The following is an 18,626-nucleotide window of genomic DNA, read 5'->3' as shown; positions in this document are numbered from 1 at the left end:
CACAAATCATGAATTTTGGAACTGATTACCTGGATTGAAACAACATTCCTGCTTTCAATGCCCCAGCGTATTATTGATGTGACACAGGTTTGGTCTTTCAAAACTATTAACATCCATTCCAGTATCAGGATCAATAGGGACTCCTTCACCTCCATCCTGCATTAAATTTGGTCTTTGCCAATACACACCTTGCATGATACCAACATTCCCTACAAATGCATGAATCTGATTAGTTCTCTATGCTGCTTTCATCTGAGCAACCATCATCTTCTCCTTTAGCTTCTTTTGTTTCATCTTAATCTCATCACTACCATATTTAGCGTATCTCAAAATTTCATCAACTCACTTTTTCTGCCAATAAATTAAATGCTGCTGAATCACCATGCTCATCTCAGGTCTCATTCCTGTCACAAACCTTGGCACAAAATGCCATATATCTTTAGCTTCAAACATCTCCATTTCACTATACTGATTAAATGTGTGTAACAATCTCTCATAGTACCATGAATAGGCTCTTTTGGATCCTATGTAGTTCGGTCAATCTTAACCCATTCTATACCATCAGGTGGTACCTTTGTCTTCAAAAATGTCGTAACCTGTTGATACTTTTTCATCACCAAGGATGAGGGGCCTTTCGTCATTGCACTTCTAGTCAGCACTGTCTCAGACCACTGAACAACTTACCTTACATTCTTTCCACAAATTACTCAGAACGACAATGTCAAAGAAGGTATTCAAATTGGCCCATAACACCTCTGATATCTTCACAAATTGCTCAACTTGCTTCTACCATTCCACTGGTTTCTCTCTCACCTTTGGAAAAATCATTAGTAAATGATGCAAGATCACTTCTACTCCATGGCACATGTACGTAACCGCCACCAGGCACTTCTCTCAACTGGAAAGTTGTACCAATCCCCCTCTTCTGTCACCGGAGGTGGTTCTCCTGGGGGTTTCTTTATATCTTACTTTTTCACCCGTTTAGCTTCCCACTTATGCAATCCATTCCATTCCCAAATATTTTGAATTAATTCTCTAATCTATGTTTTCATTCCCAGAATTCTTATGTCATTAATGTCCCTTTTGTTAAAACACACTCAATAACTCCTCTGTGAAGCTTCGGTTTTATTCAAATCCACCCCGTACCTTTGGGACAATTCTGCTAGCTTGTCATGAACTTTACCTGTATGCCTGGTGATGTTCCTATACATAAACATAAGTTCATCTTCATGGTAAGTGTCTAGTCACTCCAATCCAAGATTCCCACTAATGATTTCATCCAATTCTAATTTGAGTTTCACCACATCCACTAAATTCTCCCTCAGAGATGATTGAATTGTTCCCTAACTCGATTCCGTACTCACACTTTCTCTGGAAGGGGTACCCTTGTTAAAAATCTTCACCCAGTCATCTATTTCCATAGCACTGATAGTTCAAGTCACCACCAGAACCTTAGATATGGTCTCATTTGCCTGTGCGCCACTGCTGCGATTTAAAGGTGGTTCTTAAATAGGGGTTCCAGTTGTTGGTATTTTCTGGTAAGAACCTATAGATGTGCATCCATTAATATTCAAAGACTAATCTGCACTCGCTACATACACATGGAGTACTAGTATGGGTCGGAATCAAAGGAACACAGTCTTTGGTGCAGGACTGTTTGGAACTCCATTTTGTTCACTGACAATATTTGGTGCAGCCAAATTATAATTGGTCTTTCCTGGGTCTTCAGGTTTATACATAGGAACTACCGGGCCAATAGTAACTGGGACTGTAAGAGCATCAACAGTACACACAGTAGGGTCAACTGAGGCACACACTCCCACCCCCCACTTTTTGGTTCATAAGGCATATTAGCTGAAATAGCTCCCACAGAACTAGGACTAAAATTTTTTGGGGGCGGTATCATATACAATGTTTCCATTACCACCAATACCATTTCCAACCTCTTCCCAAGCTTCATCATGTGGAGGTTGACGTTCGGACAGCAACACATCCAAAAGACTATCTCCAGAATCACTGTTACTAACTTCACTCATGTTTTCTGGATCTTTTTGTTTCCCCTCTTTCTTTTCTTAGTCTTTTTCTTTTCATATTCTCCCTCACCTACTTCAGCTGTTGAAGCTGGATACAGTTTGACCCCCTCTCTTATGTCAGTTCTCCACCTTTACTGTTCGGCATTCCATCTAGCATCCACATAGGTGCACACAAACCTTCGGTCTCTACCTTGATACTTTTCTCTCTCTCCAGCTTGAACAGCACGTTCCTAAGCATTGAGTGCATCATATTGTGCAGGTCTAGAAGGCAGATTCATCTTGTACAACACTCACCTCAAATTGTCAATAATTCTCAAATTGAATGTGCCATATTGTGGAAACCTCAATGTACCTTCCTTTTCTATGATCTTGTGTGATTGACTAAGCCAAACACATGTGTGAAGCCCTGCATTAATCACCATATAGTGGCATGGGGGTTTCTTCCGGAAGCACCTCTTCTCCCACTGTGCTAGGAATATGAACATATCCTCTAAACAAATCTTGCAAAATGTTGAAACATTTTATTTTTTCCCAATCAAATATTACTAATCACCACAGAATTCCGTTTCAATTAAAAGAACAACACTGTATTCACAATCCCTTGTCCTGAAACAACCACCAATCACAGTGCAACCCCTTATGACGTCTTCAACTAATAGCAGTGCAGCAATACACCAACTGACCTATACCAGCGCAGCATACTATGACATTAGTCTCACTCCTCACAGCTGTTAATCCTCCTTTACAATCTGCATGCACACTCTTTTTACAATGTTGTACACAAATAACAAGTACTATATAATAACCTTTGTCTGCTCCACTAAAGAATCAACAGTTTTCAGTCACGCAAGAAGTTTTCCCAAACTCTTTGAATAAAACCTTGACCTGCGGGGTACCATCCTGATTAGTATGGATTCACTTTACGCATTAAGATCCACTATACTAATCGCCTCACATTCACACAAAGATGACTCCCTATCTCAACTGTGCTGTCGATGACTTCTCACAATGAACATAGACCCTTAGCAGACAATTATAATATGGTGTCTTCTGCATCTTTTAATAATATCCCAGGATCTTAGGACACATCAGACTCGATGACCTCTTCAACTTCTTTAGAAATCACCACACCCACATAACATTTAAAACATCCCTGCAAGACACTACCCAATCTCACAACCACCGGAAACTAAACATGAACTGCTGCAATTTATGACCCTATTGATACTCACACCTCTGTTGTCAATATGACTCTCTTCCGAAACCCTACAACTCCACCGATCCTTTAAGGTCTGGACATGGGTACTAGGGACTGGACTCTGGGGACTAACTTACCTAGTACAGGTTATAATTCTCTTCACTTCTGATTTTCAACCATCCTCAGTAGCTACCAACTGATCCGGCATCTGGCACTCTTAAATGTTTTCTAGATCAGATGAATCTTTTGAAAGTTCAGAGGGTGAGGAGAAACACATTAAACCATTCTAATAAATGTACAGCACATCCCATTTGGTAACACATTGAATTTCACAGGCAAAGTTCAACAGATTTATTTCAAGTTTAAAGCCAGACTTTTGTAAACGAGTCTGAAAAACATTATATAAATACAGAATTATCAAAGATGAGTTAAAACGTTGAATCATGTTAAAGTTTTCTAACATCAGATGTACTAAAACCTCAGTAGAAGCAATACAGAAAATAAGAAACAAAATTTGGTGCTCAAATTCAATCTTTGTTTTTCCTGCCTAACCACTGAATCTATAGAAGTGCTAACCACTCTAATAGGCTACAGGAAACCTTAATAGTTCTCTAGTTTAAGGTAATAGAAAATAAATTAAAAGTGTCTGCACTACAGAGACCTCAGTACAAGTTTCTGTAAGAGAGAAGTGTGTAGCATAAAGCCAAATCAGCTAAAGCAAAGGAAAGCAAAGGTATGTCCCTCTCTAGGTCTCTAAGAGTCCACTCTAGTCAATGGGCAATGGGAATCTGAATTTCAAACTGGCTAAAACACTCCTAACCCACCAAAACTCAGATATTTGGTGTCACTGCCAATCACTTTCCATGGTCTGGACATGATTGTGAATGGTAACTTCTCATTAGACTTACATCTCTCGGTCCAAGCACCATGACAAACTTGAATCAGCCTCATATCCAGGAATCCGGAGGGGAGCTCTTCTTCATAACTCCTCGTTAACACTCCCTCTCCTTGGCAACCTGTCTTCCCATACACCTTTATCTGTAGCTAACAATAAGCTTTTCAGTAACTGGAGTCTTGTGCAGATGCACCTGCGAATAAAGAAATATTCAGAAAGAGCAAAACTTTCATGTTGAAGGTTGAACACAGAAAAACATTTCAGACATTAACACCAGCCAACTTAACATAGACCTCAATGCATGGTTATAAATGCATTTCACATAAGTACTAGAAATGGGGAATAACTGTGGAAATGTCAGTTAACTAGATTATCATAATATTCATACATACTGTATATATGTGATTTGCATATGTAATTTTACTTTTCTACTTATAGGTATACTTCAGCTCACGACTTTCAGCTCTCTTTGTTGGCATGAACACATTTCAGCACACATTATATATGTCATAGAGTACATATCATTCCCCATTCTGGAAAGCATAATGGCACAGCAAAGTTATGCTCTCTCCTCAAAAACTTAAAATGCACTTTTGTGATCCAAAGACGATGTTCTTTAGAGGGAGTCAGTGAGTGACAGGTATGAGAAACATGCCTCTATCTTAAGTCTTGAAGACTGTTCAACATGCAGCATTTCAATGCGACACTTATCCTTCTATATGCTGAAGCAAAGCAAAATAGCGTTGTCAGATCGTGGGCTGGCAAGAGAACCATTCGATCAAGCCCCATCCTTGCAGCAATAGCATTGCTGGCAGGGCTGGGAATTGGCATTCTCTCTGTGGGCTCATGTGATTGGTTTTATCCAAGTTACCAGAACTATGACATGTGTTCCCAATTTGGCTAGGCATATCAAAGAGTAAGAAAGAAGCTAAAATAAGGTATTCATTGTTCTGTAGATCATATGGTCAGATCACCTGTGTCCTGGAGCTCTCATATTTTGCAAACTGATTAGACTTCATCTAGGCTGGGGGGCGTGGCCGGATCGGGATCGAAGATGGCCGCCTAACCCCAGAGCTCTGCGTGGGGTTGGTCACGAGGGGGCGGTGGGGGCCGAGCGGCGGCAGCGGAGAATGCCCATTGTCCTTCGGAGGATCCCCGAGACACCGGAGCCTCGAATGTCTCCAAGATAAGATCCGGAGAGTCAGGGGGAGAGACCAGAGAGACCGTAGTGTGCCCGGAGCATCGAGGCCTGCGCCGGGGGAGGAGCCGCGTCCTTAGACCAGTGCGGACCAGCAAGCATCGGCCCAGCGGAGGGACTCCCCGCTTCGCCGAAACCACACCGAGGATCCGGACTAGGAGGTACGAGGTGGTGAGGCGGCGGGGAGGCCCGCCACGTAACTCTGCGGCCTGCCCTGCCCCTGGACAGGAGACGCGTCTCCCGGGGCCGGGTAACACGGCCCGGCGGCGTGGGGGAGGCGGCTCCCACCCCCCCGCCTACTTACAACTGGACGACCCGCCTGGACATCGTGCTCCCCCCCCCCTTTTTTTCTTCTCTCTTCTGTGGCTCGTCCTCTCCTCCCAGCGCTGCCCCCCCGGGAGCCAGCCAGCACTGGTCGGAGAGCAGAAGATAGACATGAAGCAGTCAACATAAACGACAGGGCAGCACTCGTGGAGCTCCCCTCACACACATAAGTCAATAAATGGAAAATCCTGTGGGAAACAAACAAAGATAACTAAAAACACTTAAAAAAGGGAGAAAAGGGGGGGAGAAGAAATACTCCGACTACTCACACTCCAGGAACTCCCGACCTCAAGTGAGGGGGTACAGAACCTAGCCAGAGGGAGCCACAACGCCCTGGGTTTCTCTCCAACAATGAGGAACATTGCCCTCTCCCAGCACCAATAAACAACCCAACAGCGCTGCATATTCCAGCACATTAATCTGAGACCCCCCCCTCTCATCAGTGAAATGTAACAGGCAAATAGGGGTTAAAGGATGCCCATCCTCACAGAGACCCAAAGGAGTAACGGAGCCGCCCAATTGGACCAACGCTGATCTTCCCTCACAGCACCTCACCTACAGTGCAATTATAAGGACATGAACACCAACCCCACAACCGGAGCACCCCCTCCTTGTTGTTATTGTCACGGCTCTTACGAGGTGAACAAAGCACCGTGGCTAATGAAGGGCAAGGCAAGACGTGGACCTCGCCGAGCAGCCCTGTGTAGCTGCACTAATTAAGACAAAAAAGCGCAGCCCCAATATGGAGAATATGATTCTGTAATGCCAACAGGGGGACTGAACACGGGTCAGATCACGCTTCTTCACCCCCACCAGTCACTCAGAGAGATAGGTCAGAGGGGACAAGGGCCTCAGAATCCATAAGGTCTACCCCACAGACTAATATTGAGATGCCCGGAGGCAAACCAGGTCAAAAACCCGCAGGTAAACCGGCACGCCAACTGTTATTTTCAGAAGCTCTCCAACACAAACATATTGTGTCCCCAACAGCAGGACCGGCTACGGCCCCAAAGCCAAATCCACCTTCAACTATGGCAGATGGAGACCAACCTGCAACTATGGAACGGATACTGCAGGAAATTACCGCTATCAGCCGCAGGATAGAGGGGATGGACGCTTCCATCTCCTCTCTGCCGCTGGAAACCAAATCCATACGGGCCGACATCGCAGGCTTTCACTCACGGGTGATGGGGTTGGAACACCGTGCTGGGACTCTGGAAACTCATATGTCCACAGCCCAGGATAGAGACCAAGATCTTTCTTATCTACGAAGCAAAGTGACTGACCTGGAAGACAGAAGCAGGAGGGACAACATTCGCCTTCTCGGAATCCCAGAAAATGAAGAGGGCACAGACGTACAGGCCTTCCTCAGCTCAGCTATACCCAAACTAACATCAGTGGCCTTTGAACCACCGCTAGAATTTCAACGAGCACACAGAGTGGGCCCAAAGCGCCAGGACGGGGCCTTGAGACCCCGACTGATCAGTGCCTGCTTGCTACGTCACTCCCAGACCCGCCAGATCCTTCAAGTGGCACAAACTCCCGGGCCCTTCCGGATGGACAAACTCGAGGTCCGCATAACGGCCGACTACTCCAAAGATACCACCGAACGCAGAAAGGCCTTCTTATCCTTACGACCTCGACTCCGTCAACTGGAGATAAAGTATGGTCTTTTCGACCCCGCAAGAATGTGGATCACTAAAAATGGGGTCTCCAAAGACTTCTACAACCCAGAGGACCTAAAACTCTTTCTGGACTCCTTCCAAACCCAGACCAAAAAACCAGCTGCCCCGAACTGGCCACAGGACACTATGGAAGAAGACAGGCACGCACCCTCCTCTGGGCCTGAGAAGGGAAACACGGACCGGCACGATCCAGACACTTGTCCCAGAGGCAGAGATTTGGAAAGACTAACTAGGGCCCATAATGACAGAGGACAAGTCCTGCACGCTGTGGTGGCACACACCCAGCTCTCGGAAAGAGACAAATCCCGTTCGCCATTGAAACCGACTCTTGCACCCCCGTGAACGGACTATCGCCTTATCCCAGGAGCAACAGAGGGGTCTCATCGACACAATGCAAAGAGCCATGAAGCAGGATGGCTAACTACTCAGCAGACAAATGAGTATTTGTTCGGACCCTATATCATTATTCAGCATACTCTTTACAGCCTTTCATACAAATGACACCATGCTGCTAATAAGTTCTCCCTGTTCTATGGTACCAGGAGGCCTTGCAGGGCAATGTTAGAATGTTAGAATGTCAGAATGATAGTATGTTAAGATATCCACCCACGGTCTGACCTAGTAAAATCATCATTAGTAGACAGACTATGCTCTACTACTACCTGTTATTCAAACTTAGCTTTGTCAGGCGCTGAAACGCTGAACGTGTAATCAATCTATTTACGTATACCCCCTCCTGATAAGAAATAAGAAATAGGATATAGCGTCAGTATAGTAGATACCCCCATGACCCTAGGCTTGATCCCTACTGTCTGTATTGAACTCACGAAATAGGGATCCTCAAAGCCTATATGTAGATTAGAGACTATCATTAAAATACACATTAAAAGGTTCTTTAGATATTTCTATGGGGCTAACCCAGAGAGACACTACAAGTACGGGATGAGGCATAGGGGCACGATCGGGCCTCAAAGGAAAGCATATTTCTCTAATACCCAAGTCAGATCGCAGAGGTAACCGCTACCCACATACAGCACAGGTGTACGGATTATACTCAGTGCAGATTCCAAGATACTATTGCTTGTTAGCCTTTATTTTTTCTCTACAAAATAGTATGAAGTAATACTGTATTAGAATTTATTTATGTCCCAGGGTGGAGTTAACGTTGCTTACATTGTTTATATTGTCTATATTAAGACCTAGAATTGACGTGCCCTCCACTGTTCATTTACCTGTTTATGGACCTCGGATAGACTCAGAAACTCAACCCAATATTATGCACACAAAGCTATGATAATAAGAAACGAAAGTCAAATGCTATTGGTATGGGACGTACTGTAATGCGTATATATGTGACAGTTTGAATATCCTATAACCCCTCCCTTGTTCCACTGCTGGTCTGATTTGCTCTCCCCACCCTGACCCTCGCCCCCCCTCCTTTCTCCCCTACTCCCTCCCCGCAACTGCCATACTGCCCCCACAACATAGAATCTTATATACTAACAATATACTGATAAGAAGATCTTCCATTACACTATCAGGTCAAGGTACATGTACTTACGTAGAAAATGTTTTCCCTCGTCATTAGAATGGCTCCCCTATCTCATCTTTGACCACGCCTAGCTGTTCCCCCCTCCGCCATTGATATTGATAGGCTCTAATTAGATAGCGTCCCAAAACACACATACTCCCCCCTCTTTTCACTTTTTCACTGATCCCTCTCCCCCTTCTTTCTTCCCCTCCCCCTCCCACCACCCCTATCAAAAAACAAAAAAATAAACAGTGACTCCAGTGTGGCCATCCCTCCACATGATCCATTCGCACTTAATTTATCACATTCCATTCTCCTCCCCCACGTGCCAGATAGAAAGTCTCCCCCCGCCCCCACCCGCAGTTGCCCTACCGACAGCATCAGGAGCCCCTATAGGAAAAGGACCCATAGCCTATAGATCAATCTCCCTATCTTTTCCCCAAACCTCTTTTTATTTAGTTCTTCATTTAGATCTTTGATCTAACCCCTTTCTATCCCTTTCTCCCACCTTTTTTCCCCCTTCCTCTTTCCTTGCCCCTCCTTTCCTAGGATATCTTTCCCCTTCACCCCCCCAACATAGCTCTAACCCCACAGTCCCCTTAACCTTTTCCATCCCTCCCCCCCTTTCCCTTACCCTCCCCTCCTGAGAGATTCTCCAGCGTCCACCGGCGGTTCCTCTCCTCCTCCACCAAAAAAAAATAATATATATATATATATATATATCAGTATCACAGCCATCCTCCCCTCCCACCCTAGCACGAACTAAACTCCCCCCAGCACTTCGTGCTGCATTGGTGAGCCTCAGCAGCCATATCTAAATATGGTGGGAACAGCTTCTGGTGCGGCCCCCCCACTGCGAGTCATCTCATGGAATGTGCATGGTATGACAAATTACATAAAGAGGAAAAAAGTACTGTCCTTTCTTCAATCAAAAAAAATGGACATAGCCCTGATACAGGAGACCCATTTGGACAAGGAGGAAGCCAGCAAGCTCCGCCGAGACTGGGTGGGAAGGGTCTCCTATAGTTGCTATTCAGCAGAACGAGAGCCTGGAGGCAGTACCCCCCTGTAAATGTGGAGTAGCGATTTTGATACGCAAAGCCCTCCTGATTACAATCATTAAAACATGGAATGATCTGGAGGGGAGATATGTATTTGCAAAACTGAAGGTAGGAGACACATCCCTATGTGTGGGCTCAGTCTATGCCCCGACTGGTTCTAAACGATCCTTTTTTCTACGGTTCAACCGCCTCCTGGCGGAAATAGGGACCACCCGTTACATTATAGGAGGGGACTGGAACTTAGCCCAGGACGCCATTTTGGATAGAACGGGACCTATTGACACGGGCAATAATCATGACAGAGCCCTGCTGACAGACCTCATTGCAGATGCAGGCTTAACGGTCTACCGGAGACTGTTACACCCAAAAGACAAGGGATATACATACTTGTCCTCAGTCCACAGCACCCAATCCCGACTGGACTATTTTTTGGAGTCACGAAACATAGTCCCCCAACTTCACGATTCTAGAACACTGAAAAGCGGACTCTCCGATAATTCTCCTGTCCTCTTTCAGATTCAGACGGGTCTCTCTTCCCTGGTCGTAAACCATGGCGCTTTGCGGTACATAGGTACCCCTCCCCACAAGGAAAAGAGCACCTGAGGACCCACATATCCACCTACATGGCTGACAATGTCGGTACAGTGTCCTCTAAATGGGTCATATGGGCCGCGGCAAAAGAAACCCTAAGAGGTAACATGATGCGCAATGCAGCATTAGGTAATAAAGAGAAGCAATTGCGTCAACGAACCCTCGAAGAAGATATCCGGAGACTCACCAGACAATAAACCGCACAACCATCCCTAGCACTTCGCCGTTCTCTTGAACAAGCCCGCATGAACCACAATGAGCTATATACCTCGCAGGCAGAATATGCACTGCAAAGATTGCGCGGCCATCATTATGAACAGGGCAAGAAAGCGGGCTGACTCCTGGCGGCACAACTTCGACAGCGAGAAGCTGCCTCCAGTATCCCGCCGATTACATCCCCATTAGGAACAGTGATAACTCGACCACAAGACATAGCAAACGAATTAGCGGCCTTTTACCGTCATCTCTATACCTCCGAAACAGCAACCGCCACGGAGCAAACAGAGGCATTCCTTCCTGCGGCCAATATACCTTACCTTTCAGAGGCGGGCCGGGCTCTCTTGGAGGGTGATATAAGCAAAGAAGAAATAGCACAAGTTATCAAAACCCTCCCATACCACAAATCCCCAGGCGAGGATGGTTTCCCGGCCGAATTCTACAGATGGGCGGGAGAGGAGGCGACCACTGCAGTGCACGAAGCTCTCACGGAAGCATGTAAGGAGGGCTCTCTTGGCGCCCTCTCCAATAAGGCCACCATTGTTGTCCTGCCTAAACCAGGCAAGGACCCCTTACTATGTGGTAGCTATCGTCCTATCTCTCTCCTAAATGGGGACGTCAAACTCTTGGCCAGTGTGCTGGCAGCCCGTCCACGGAAAGTAATACCATCCCTGATCCACAACACACAAGTGGGATTCGTACCAGGCCGCACCTCCAGAAACCATCTGCACACCCTCTGCCACACTCTCCACGAATCTCTCAACATGCCGATTGAAGCCCTGGCCCTGTCCCTTGACGCAGAGAAGGCGTTGGACCGCATCGAATGGCCTTATCTCTTTGCTACCATGAAGCACTTCCGCCTCGGAGAACAGTTCATTTCCAAAGTCCGCCTATTATACGACCACCGCACAGCACAAGTTAATTACCGGGTGTTCATATCGGACCCATTTCCTATTAGCAGAGGCACAAGGCAGGGCTGCCCCCCATCACCGCTATTGTTCTTGCTAGCAATGGAACCCCTAGCGGCCACCATACAAAACTCTCAACAGATACAGGGCATCCCACTAACAGGAGGAACCTACAAAATCTACCTCTATGCGGATGATATCTTGCTCACCCTATCTGACTTGGACAACTCTCTCCCAGCGCTACTTTCGATCATAGGGGATTTTGCATCCCTGGCAGGATATCGAGTGAACTGGGACAAGAGCGAATCACTAACCCCCTCCCGAATGACAACGAGGGCTGCAATCTATAGGCTACCATTTAAATGGACACCGTCACACCTCAAATACTTGGGAACACTCGTCAACCGAGGTTTGGATTATATGATCAAGGACAACCTAGACCCCCTTATATACAGAATGAAACAGGACTTTGCTAAGTGGTCGCAACTAGGACTCTCCATGTGGGGCAGGACACAGGCAGTCAGGATGGTCACCCTTCCACGTTTCACATACATACTAGGCATGCTCCCTTTACATGTCCCTATGACCCTGCTCCGGGGAATAGACACCTCAATAAGAACCTTCGTATGGGGCTCTATACGCCCGAGGTTGGCACCAGCAAAAATACTTGCAAGGAGGTCCCACATAGGTTTGGGCCTCCCCTCTGTGGAGAACTACTCTCTGGCCCTACAGCTGTCGCAATTGGCGTACTTACTCCCCGGAACTACCGACCCCCCTCAATGGGTGGCCATACAGAACCTCCTGCGCGGAAATCGTGAGGGACTGGGAGGAGTGTATGCAGATCGCCCCAGACTGCCAAATCCGGTCCTCACGGCAACAAATGCGGCGTGGCGCAGGGCTCACCGCCTTTTGGGAATACACCCCTGCTTACACTCACAAGCCCCTATAGAAGGGAACAAAACCATTAAAATTGGGGGTAACACCCTAAAATGACCCCAATGGAGTGATGCCGGCATTTACAATATAGCTCAAATCGAAGACGGTGATCAACTCCGACCCTTTGCCACTTTAAGAACCGAGTTCGACATACACAAGAGTCAGGAATGGCGATACCTACAGCTTAAACATTGTGTACACAAAATACTGGGAACCCCCCCATGGGAAGTCAAAACTTCACCAATTGTCCCCTACCTACAGAAGTGGGGCCGTCATATTGTAAAGGCGTAATGGCAGGCTTGTACGGAGTACTAGTCAATCATCTGTATTCGCAACCCCTTCTTGACAGCCTCCGCCGCAGGTGGCAAGACCGGCTGGGAATGACATACACCGAGGAAGACTGGTCAGATATCCTGGAAGCACTCGACAGAGGTACACGGGAAGCTCAGCTGAAGTTCTGCCTATTCAAAATCCTCCAGGATTGGTATTGGACCCCTATGAGGCTATTTAGGGCGGGTCTAATGTCGCATGCAAACTGTTGGAGATGTACGGACCTTTACTGCGACCTAGTGCACATCTTATGTCTCTGCCCCTCGATACATCCCCTGTGGGATGCTGTGCGTCATGCTCTAAAGGATACCCTCCAGATACCACACCCGTTTCCATCGTTGCTCATCCTCCTCCACGACATGCGCCCTTACCTTCCCATATCGCGCCCACGACAAAGATTACTGCACACTGCGCTGGCCACAGCCAAGATCTGTGTACTTCAACATTGGAGATCAAGCGTTGCCCCCACACCAGCAGAATGGATGACGGCTATGATACAAACAGCCATGCATGAACGAGTAATCTACAATCTGCAAGATCAAGCGGTTCTATTCATGGAAGTATGGCACCCCTTCCTGTCAGGACCGTAGGGGTCCCCACTGTCTGCACTGCCTCCTCCCTCTCCCCCATCCCATCCAGGAACACCGAGGAGCGGTGGACAGCTGACGGAGGCCAACATATCCTATACCCCTCACCCTCATCCCCTCCCCCCCTTTCCCACCTCCTTCTCCCCCTCTATATATATATATATATATATATATATATAGTACAGCATACAGCTCGACCTGTTGTTCTAACTTTCTTTCCCTCTCTTTTTCTGAGATGTTTCTCCCATCCCCCCCTTCTTTTTTCAGATATCCGACTCTCACATACTGGGTGATTTTTCCCCGTCTCTGAGACACTTCAAGTTGTAACCAATAACCTCACTACCTCCACTTCCCCCTTTGAATAGTAGAGTCCCTACTCCCTCCCTTCCCCCCCTTCCCTAATCCCCTCCCTCCTCCATACTTAATTTATTTACAGATACATCAACACTGACCCATGGGGCTAACCCACAAGAAAATCGGAACCTCGCACGACTCAAAGACACACATGTAGGCTGCACCCGACTACTCCTCCAATTATTACTCTACTCCCCTACTTCGAATTCAATTTTTTCTCTTTTTTTTACACCATAGGCAATTAAGTTTGCATCCACATAATAATCATCAAGACAGCCTGCATCACAAACAGACATCACAACAGAAATCAACAGAAATCAATATCACACTCTTTATGCCATTCTTACATACAAACCCTTCTTTGTTCACTGAACCCTTCCCCCTACCCCCTTCCCTATTTGCCTCCCCTTCCCCTCCCCTCCTCCCTTCCTCATGCGCCTTATTACCCCCCCTTATTCTATCATCACGCTTCCCCCACACCCAACTCTATTCCTTTTGCTTTATTTTATTTTATTTTATATTTTATGTTTCGTACTCTCTCACACAATATGTACAATATATATGTTTTATCTCTACTAAAATAACGGACATGTCAATTGAGAACTTAACCTATGTCAAATTCAAATGGAAATTACCCTGTACTGCGTACTGCATCTTATAATATTTTGTATCCTTTCTTAATTCTCAATAAAACATAAAAATAAAAAAAAGACTTCATCTAGGCTGAAGTTCAGAAAAAAATCCCATTGTTTTGACTTATGGCCTGATTTAGAACTCTGCAGAAGGTTACTCTGTCACAATGGTGATGGATATCCCATCCGCAGAAATCTAAATCTCATAGAATATAATGGGATTTGATTTCAGCGGGCAGGATATCCGTCACCGTTGTGACAGAGTAAACCATCCGCCAATTTCTAAATCAGTCCCTTAGATAGTTTGGTCATTGCCAGACATCTTGGCCAGTTCACCTACTCTGTGCCATGATTTGCCCCTTTGTGTCAGCCCTTAGCAAGAGCTTATCATTGGTCTAACTGGGTGCCATGATTCTTGGCCTTTGGGCAGTCCCACTGTCCCATACAAGTGTGCATTTTACTTGTATGGCACCATAGGCACCTTGCAACTAAGGCTAAAAACCGTGGTCCTTGGTTAAACCATGATTGTTGGAAAATCCACATCTCACACCATCAGTTTTGTTTAAGCCATTGGTGACATGCAGTAAAATTAACATATTTTGTACTAAGCACTTTGCCCAAATTTATGCCGTTTGTAACAGCCGTAAATAATAGACATTACAATTACCCTATTTTAGGATACTCAGTGTATGGAACTCAGAATGATGGAAGACTGACTTGGCCTTCCTGGGATTGAATCTCATTAGTGATACCAGCAGAAAGCCTTAACTCACAGATCCATCTTATCAGCTTAGTATTTGGCTATTCTACCATTTCTTATCCCATAATTCTTGGTTAATGTTTCTACCTTCATACCATGACTCATGTTCTGTACCTCCTTTTTCAAAATATTCTATGTGTGCCTTTACGTTTTTTAACCATTGCAGATTTTGTGAAAACCTCAGAAGGAGATAACCAGGAGTTACATGACGGTGAACTGACAGTGAGATTTGAAACCCTTCCAAAGGTAAATTACTCTTAATTCATTAGTTGATTATTTGCTCTTACTTTGCCCTTTCTTAAGTGGTTCACCTATTGCTGTCACCCGTTACATTCGGTATCATCGAAAAGAAGAAGAATCAAATCAAAGTAAAGAAAGAGAAAGAAAGAGAGAGAGATAGAGGGAGCCAGCGAGAGACAGAGAAAGAAAGAGAGGGGGGAAGAGGGGAGGAGGGAGAGAGAGAGAGATACCGTGAAAGAGAGAGAAAAGCATGTATCATTCATATATCAGAATTATGAATGCATAAATGGAGCACATTTTTTGTTATTTCTGAAGTGTGTTGGAAAGAAATACTTTAATATGATCAAAACAAATAATTATACTAGGTGTTGCCATTTCCCTACATTTTCATCTGTGCACAATATAGTTTTATTAGTGAAGCTGTATGTCTGTGCAAATGTAATGGTCAATTCAATTGAAAATGTGTTGTTATAATGGGAGTTTTCTACCACACCATGAATACTCTACTTTACAGCACTCCACTCTAGCCTGTGCTACTCTACTCTGTGCCAGTGCACTCTTCGCCACACTACTGTAGATCACTGCACTCTTCCTGGCTGCACTGTACACCACTCCATTCTAGGCCACACCAATCTACTCTGCGCAACTTCACTCTACGCTATTGCACTCTACGCCACTCTGCAACACCACACTCTACGCCAATACACTCTACTCAATAACACTCAACTCTATGCCACTTCTTTCAATGCCAATCTACTGTATGCTACTCTAATCTGCTCTGCACCAATGCACTCTATGCCACTGCACTCTCCACCACTTTACTCTGTGCCATTACACTCTATGCCACGCTGTGCAACTGCAATCTACCCTGCACCACTTGACTCTATGCCACTTCACTCTATTCTGAATCAATCTACTCTACACCACTGCTCACTTCGCAACTCTATTCCACTCTGAGGCACTCCACTCAATGCCACCGCACTCTACACCAATGCACTCTACATAGCTTCACTCTATGTCACTGTGCGCTACACCACTGCACTCTACTCTGCATCACTGTATTCTATGCCACTGCTCTCTACTCCCCTTTACATCACTGCACTCTGACACTGTATTCTGCAAACCTGCACCCCTTGCCACTGAACTCTACACCGCTCCACTCTGCACTGCTCCACTCTATGCCACTGCACTCACCTCTGCTCTGCACTTTATGCCACTGCACTATGTGCTACTTGACTCTGCTCTGTGCCACTGCCCTATGTATCACTCAACTCTTCGTCTCTCCACTCTGTACCACTCTACACCACTCCATTCTGTCACTGCACTCTACACCACTGCACTCTATGCCACTGAACTCTGAGCCACTCTACTCTACTCTGCACCACTCTACTCTGTGCCACTCCACTCTGAACTGTACATAACTCTGCTCCACTCTTTGCCATTCCACTCTACGACACTCCACACCACTCTCCTCTATACTACAACCTTTTAGCCATGCTGAACAGTAGCCACGTTGGTGAACAGCCTGGCTATAACGCATAGGCAAAGCTAATAACTCTTGCACAGGCAAGACATATTGGCCTTGCCAATGCTTGTTTGTTTTAGGCTGTCCCGCTTCAATTCATTCCTTTCGAATTCGATTTACTCTATTCTTCCATCAGTACTGAATTTCTGTGAACAGGCCGTTAAATATTGTTCTTATCTAATCACATTTGCTGTTCTTTCAATGAATTAATATAGCATTCGTAAAGCGCTACTATCTCGCCCAAAAATAGCACCCTGGCGCTGTGCAGTAAACAGAAACGAGAATTCAATAACGCTGGGACTATCGGAAAATGAAGAGTTACTGAACAAGTGCATGACGCAGGGAGTCAGGGGCCGAGAAGATCCAAGTCTTCAAATGTTTTCTAAAAAGGGTTACAGAATCTTTGAGTCTCAGACGTATAGGAAGATGATTCCAGGCTTTTGCCCCTAAAACATCAAAAGATTTACCACCTTTAAAGGTGGGAGGGTTTAGCAGGTTGGCAGATGAAGATCTCAGAGTACGAGAAGTGGCGTAGTGAGTAAACCTAGAGATCAGATATCCTGGCCCTACTGCCCTATAGGCACTGAAAGTGAACAGGAGAATTTTAAACTAAATCCTCTTATGTATTGGCAGCCAGTGTAGAGCTGCTGAAGATGATGAGTGTCACCGCAGTTTCTGCACAAGCATGGCGGCTGTGTGTTGTACCACCTGCAATTTCTGGATCCCACCTGCATACAGGCTGTTGCAGAACTCCGATCGGGATGTTATTAATGCAAAGGACACTGTCTTTCTTGCTGCATGTGGGGGGTAATCAAAACATTTTTACAGTGATTTCATCAAATTAAAACAGGTCCCTGCCACTGTGAGGACTTGTGGGCGAAAAGATAAAGAGGCATCAAACACTGAGGCTTTTAACTGCCTCAACTGTATTAGGCGCTGGGGGCACAGAATTATGCCACCATAGAGTTGGATCAAAGGAGTTTGCCTTACCCAGCAGCATGACCTCCTTCTTATCCATATTACATTTTAAGTGGTTGGCTTCCATCCACCAGATAACATCAGTTAAACAATATTTAAAGTTGAGCTCAGTGCCAGTGGATCCTTTATCCGGGGCCAAGATGAGCTGCGTATCATCAACATAGGATGTTGTTTCTATTCCAGAAGAGGAGATTAACACAATGAGGGGAACATATTTATGTTACATAGCAAGTACTAAGAGATGAGCCCTGCAGTACTCCCGAAGGGACCGTTTTTCAGGGGATAAAATAGGTTCTACTGCAACTGTTTGCCTGTGGTCTGTAAGGAACGATTTTAACCAGACCAAGACAAGATGAGATGTGCCACAGTTATCAATACGTTGCAGCAGGAAACCATGCAAAATGGTGTCAAAGGCGGCGGATAGGACAAATAAGATCAGCACTACATTCGTGCCAACATCTAGATTTAACTTTAGTGCATCTGCAACTAAAAGCAAAGCTGACTCCGTGGAATACCTAGGGCGGAAGCCCAGCTGTCGAGGATGAAAAATATTAGCCTCTTCCAAAAATGTAATTAATTGTCCATTTACCAATTTTTCAATAATTTTACCTACGGCAGGAAGTAAAGAAATGGACCGAAGGTTT

General features: G+C 45.5%; 1 protein-coding gene across 6 annotated transcripts in view; it reads left to right on the top strand.

The window, feature by feature from the left end:
* Nucleotides 1–18,626, top strand: part of INPP5D (inositol polyphosphate-5-phosphatase D) — a 662,897-nt gene that overhangs the window by 542,700 nt on the left and 101,571 nt on the right. For all 6 annotated transcript variants that reach the window (XM_069213774.1, XM_069213775.1, XM_069213773.1 and 3 more), the window contains one exon: nucleotides 15,406–15,485. In XM_069213774.1, the coding sequence (XP_069069875.1) occupies nucleotides 15,406–15,485 (80 nt within the window). The remainder of the gene's footprint in view (nucleotides 1–15,405; nucleotides 15,486–18,626) is intronic.

The sequence above is a fragment of the Pleurodeles waltl genome, chromosome 11, assembly GCF_031143425.1.
Source record: "Pleurodeles waltl isolate 20211129_DDA chromosome 11, aPleWal1.hap1.20221129, whole genome shotgun sequence".
Lineage (NCBI taxonomy): Eukaryota > Metazoa > Chordata > Amphibia > Caudata > Salamandridae > Pleurodeles > Pleurodeles waltl.
The sequence above is the reverse complement of the archived record's forward strand: the minus strand, read 5'-3'. Positions and strand labels throughout refer to the sequence as shown.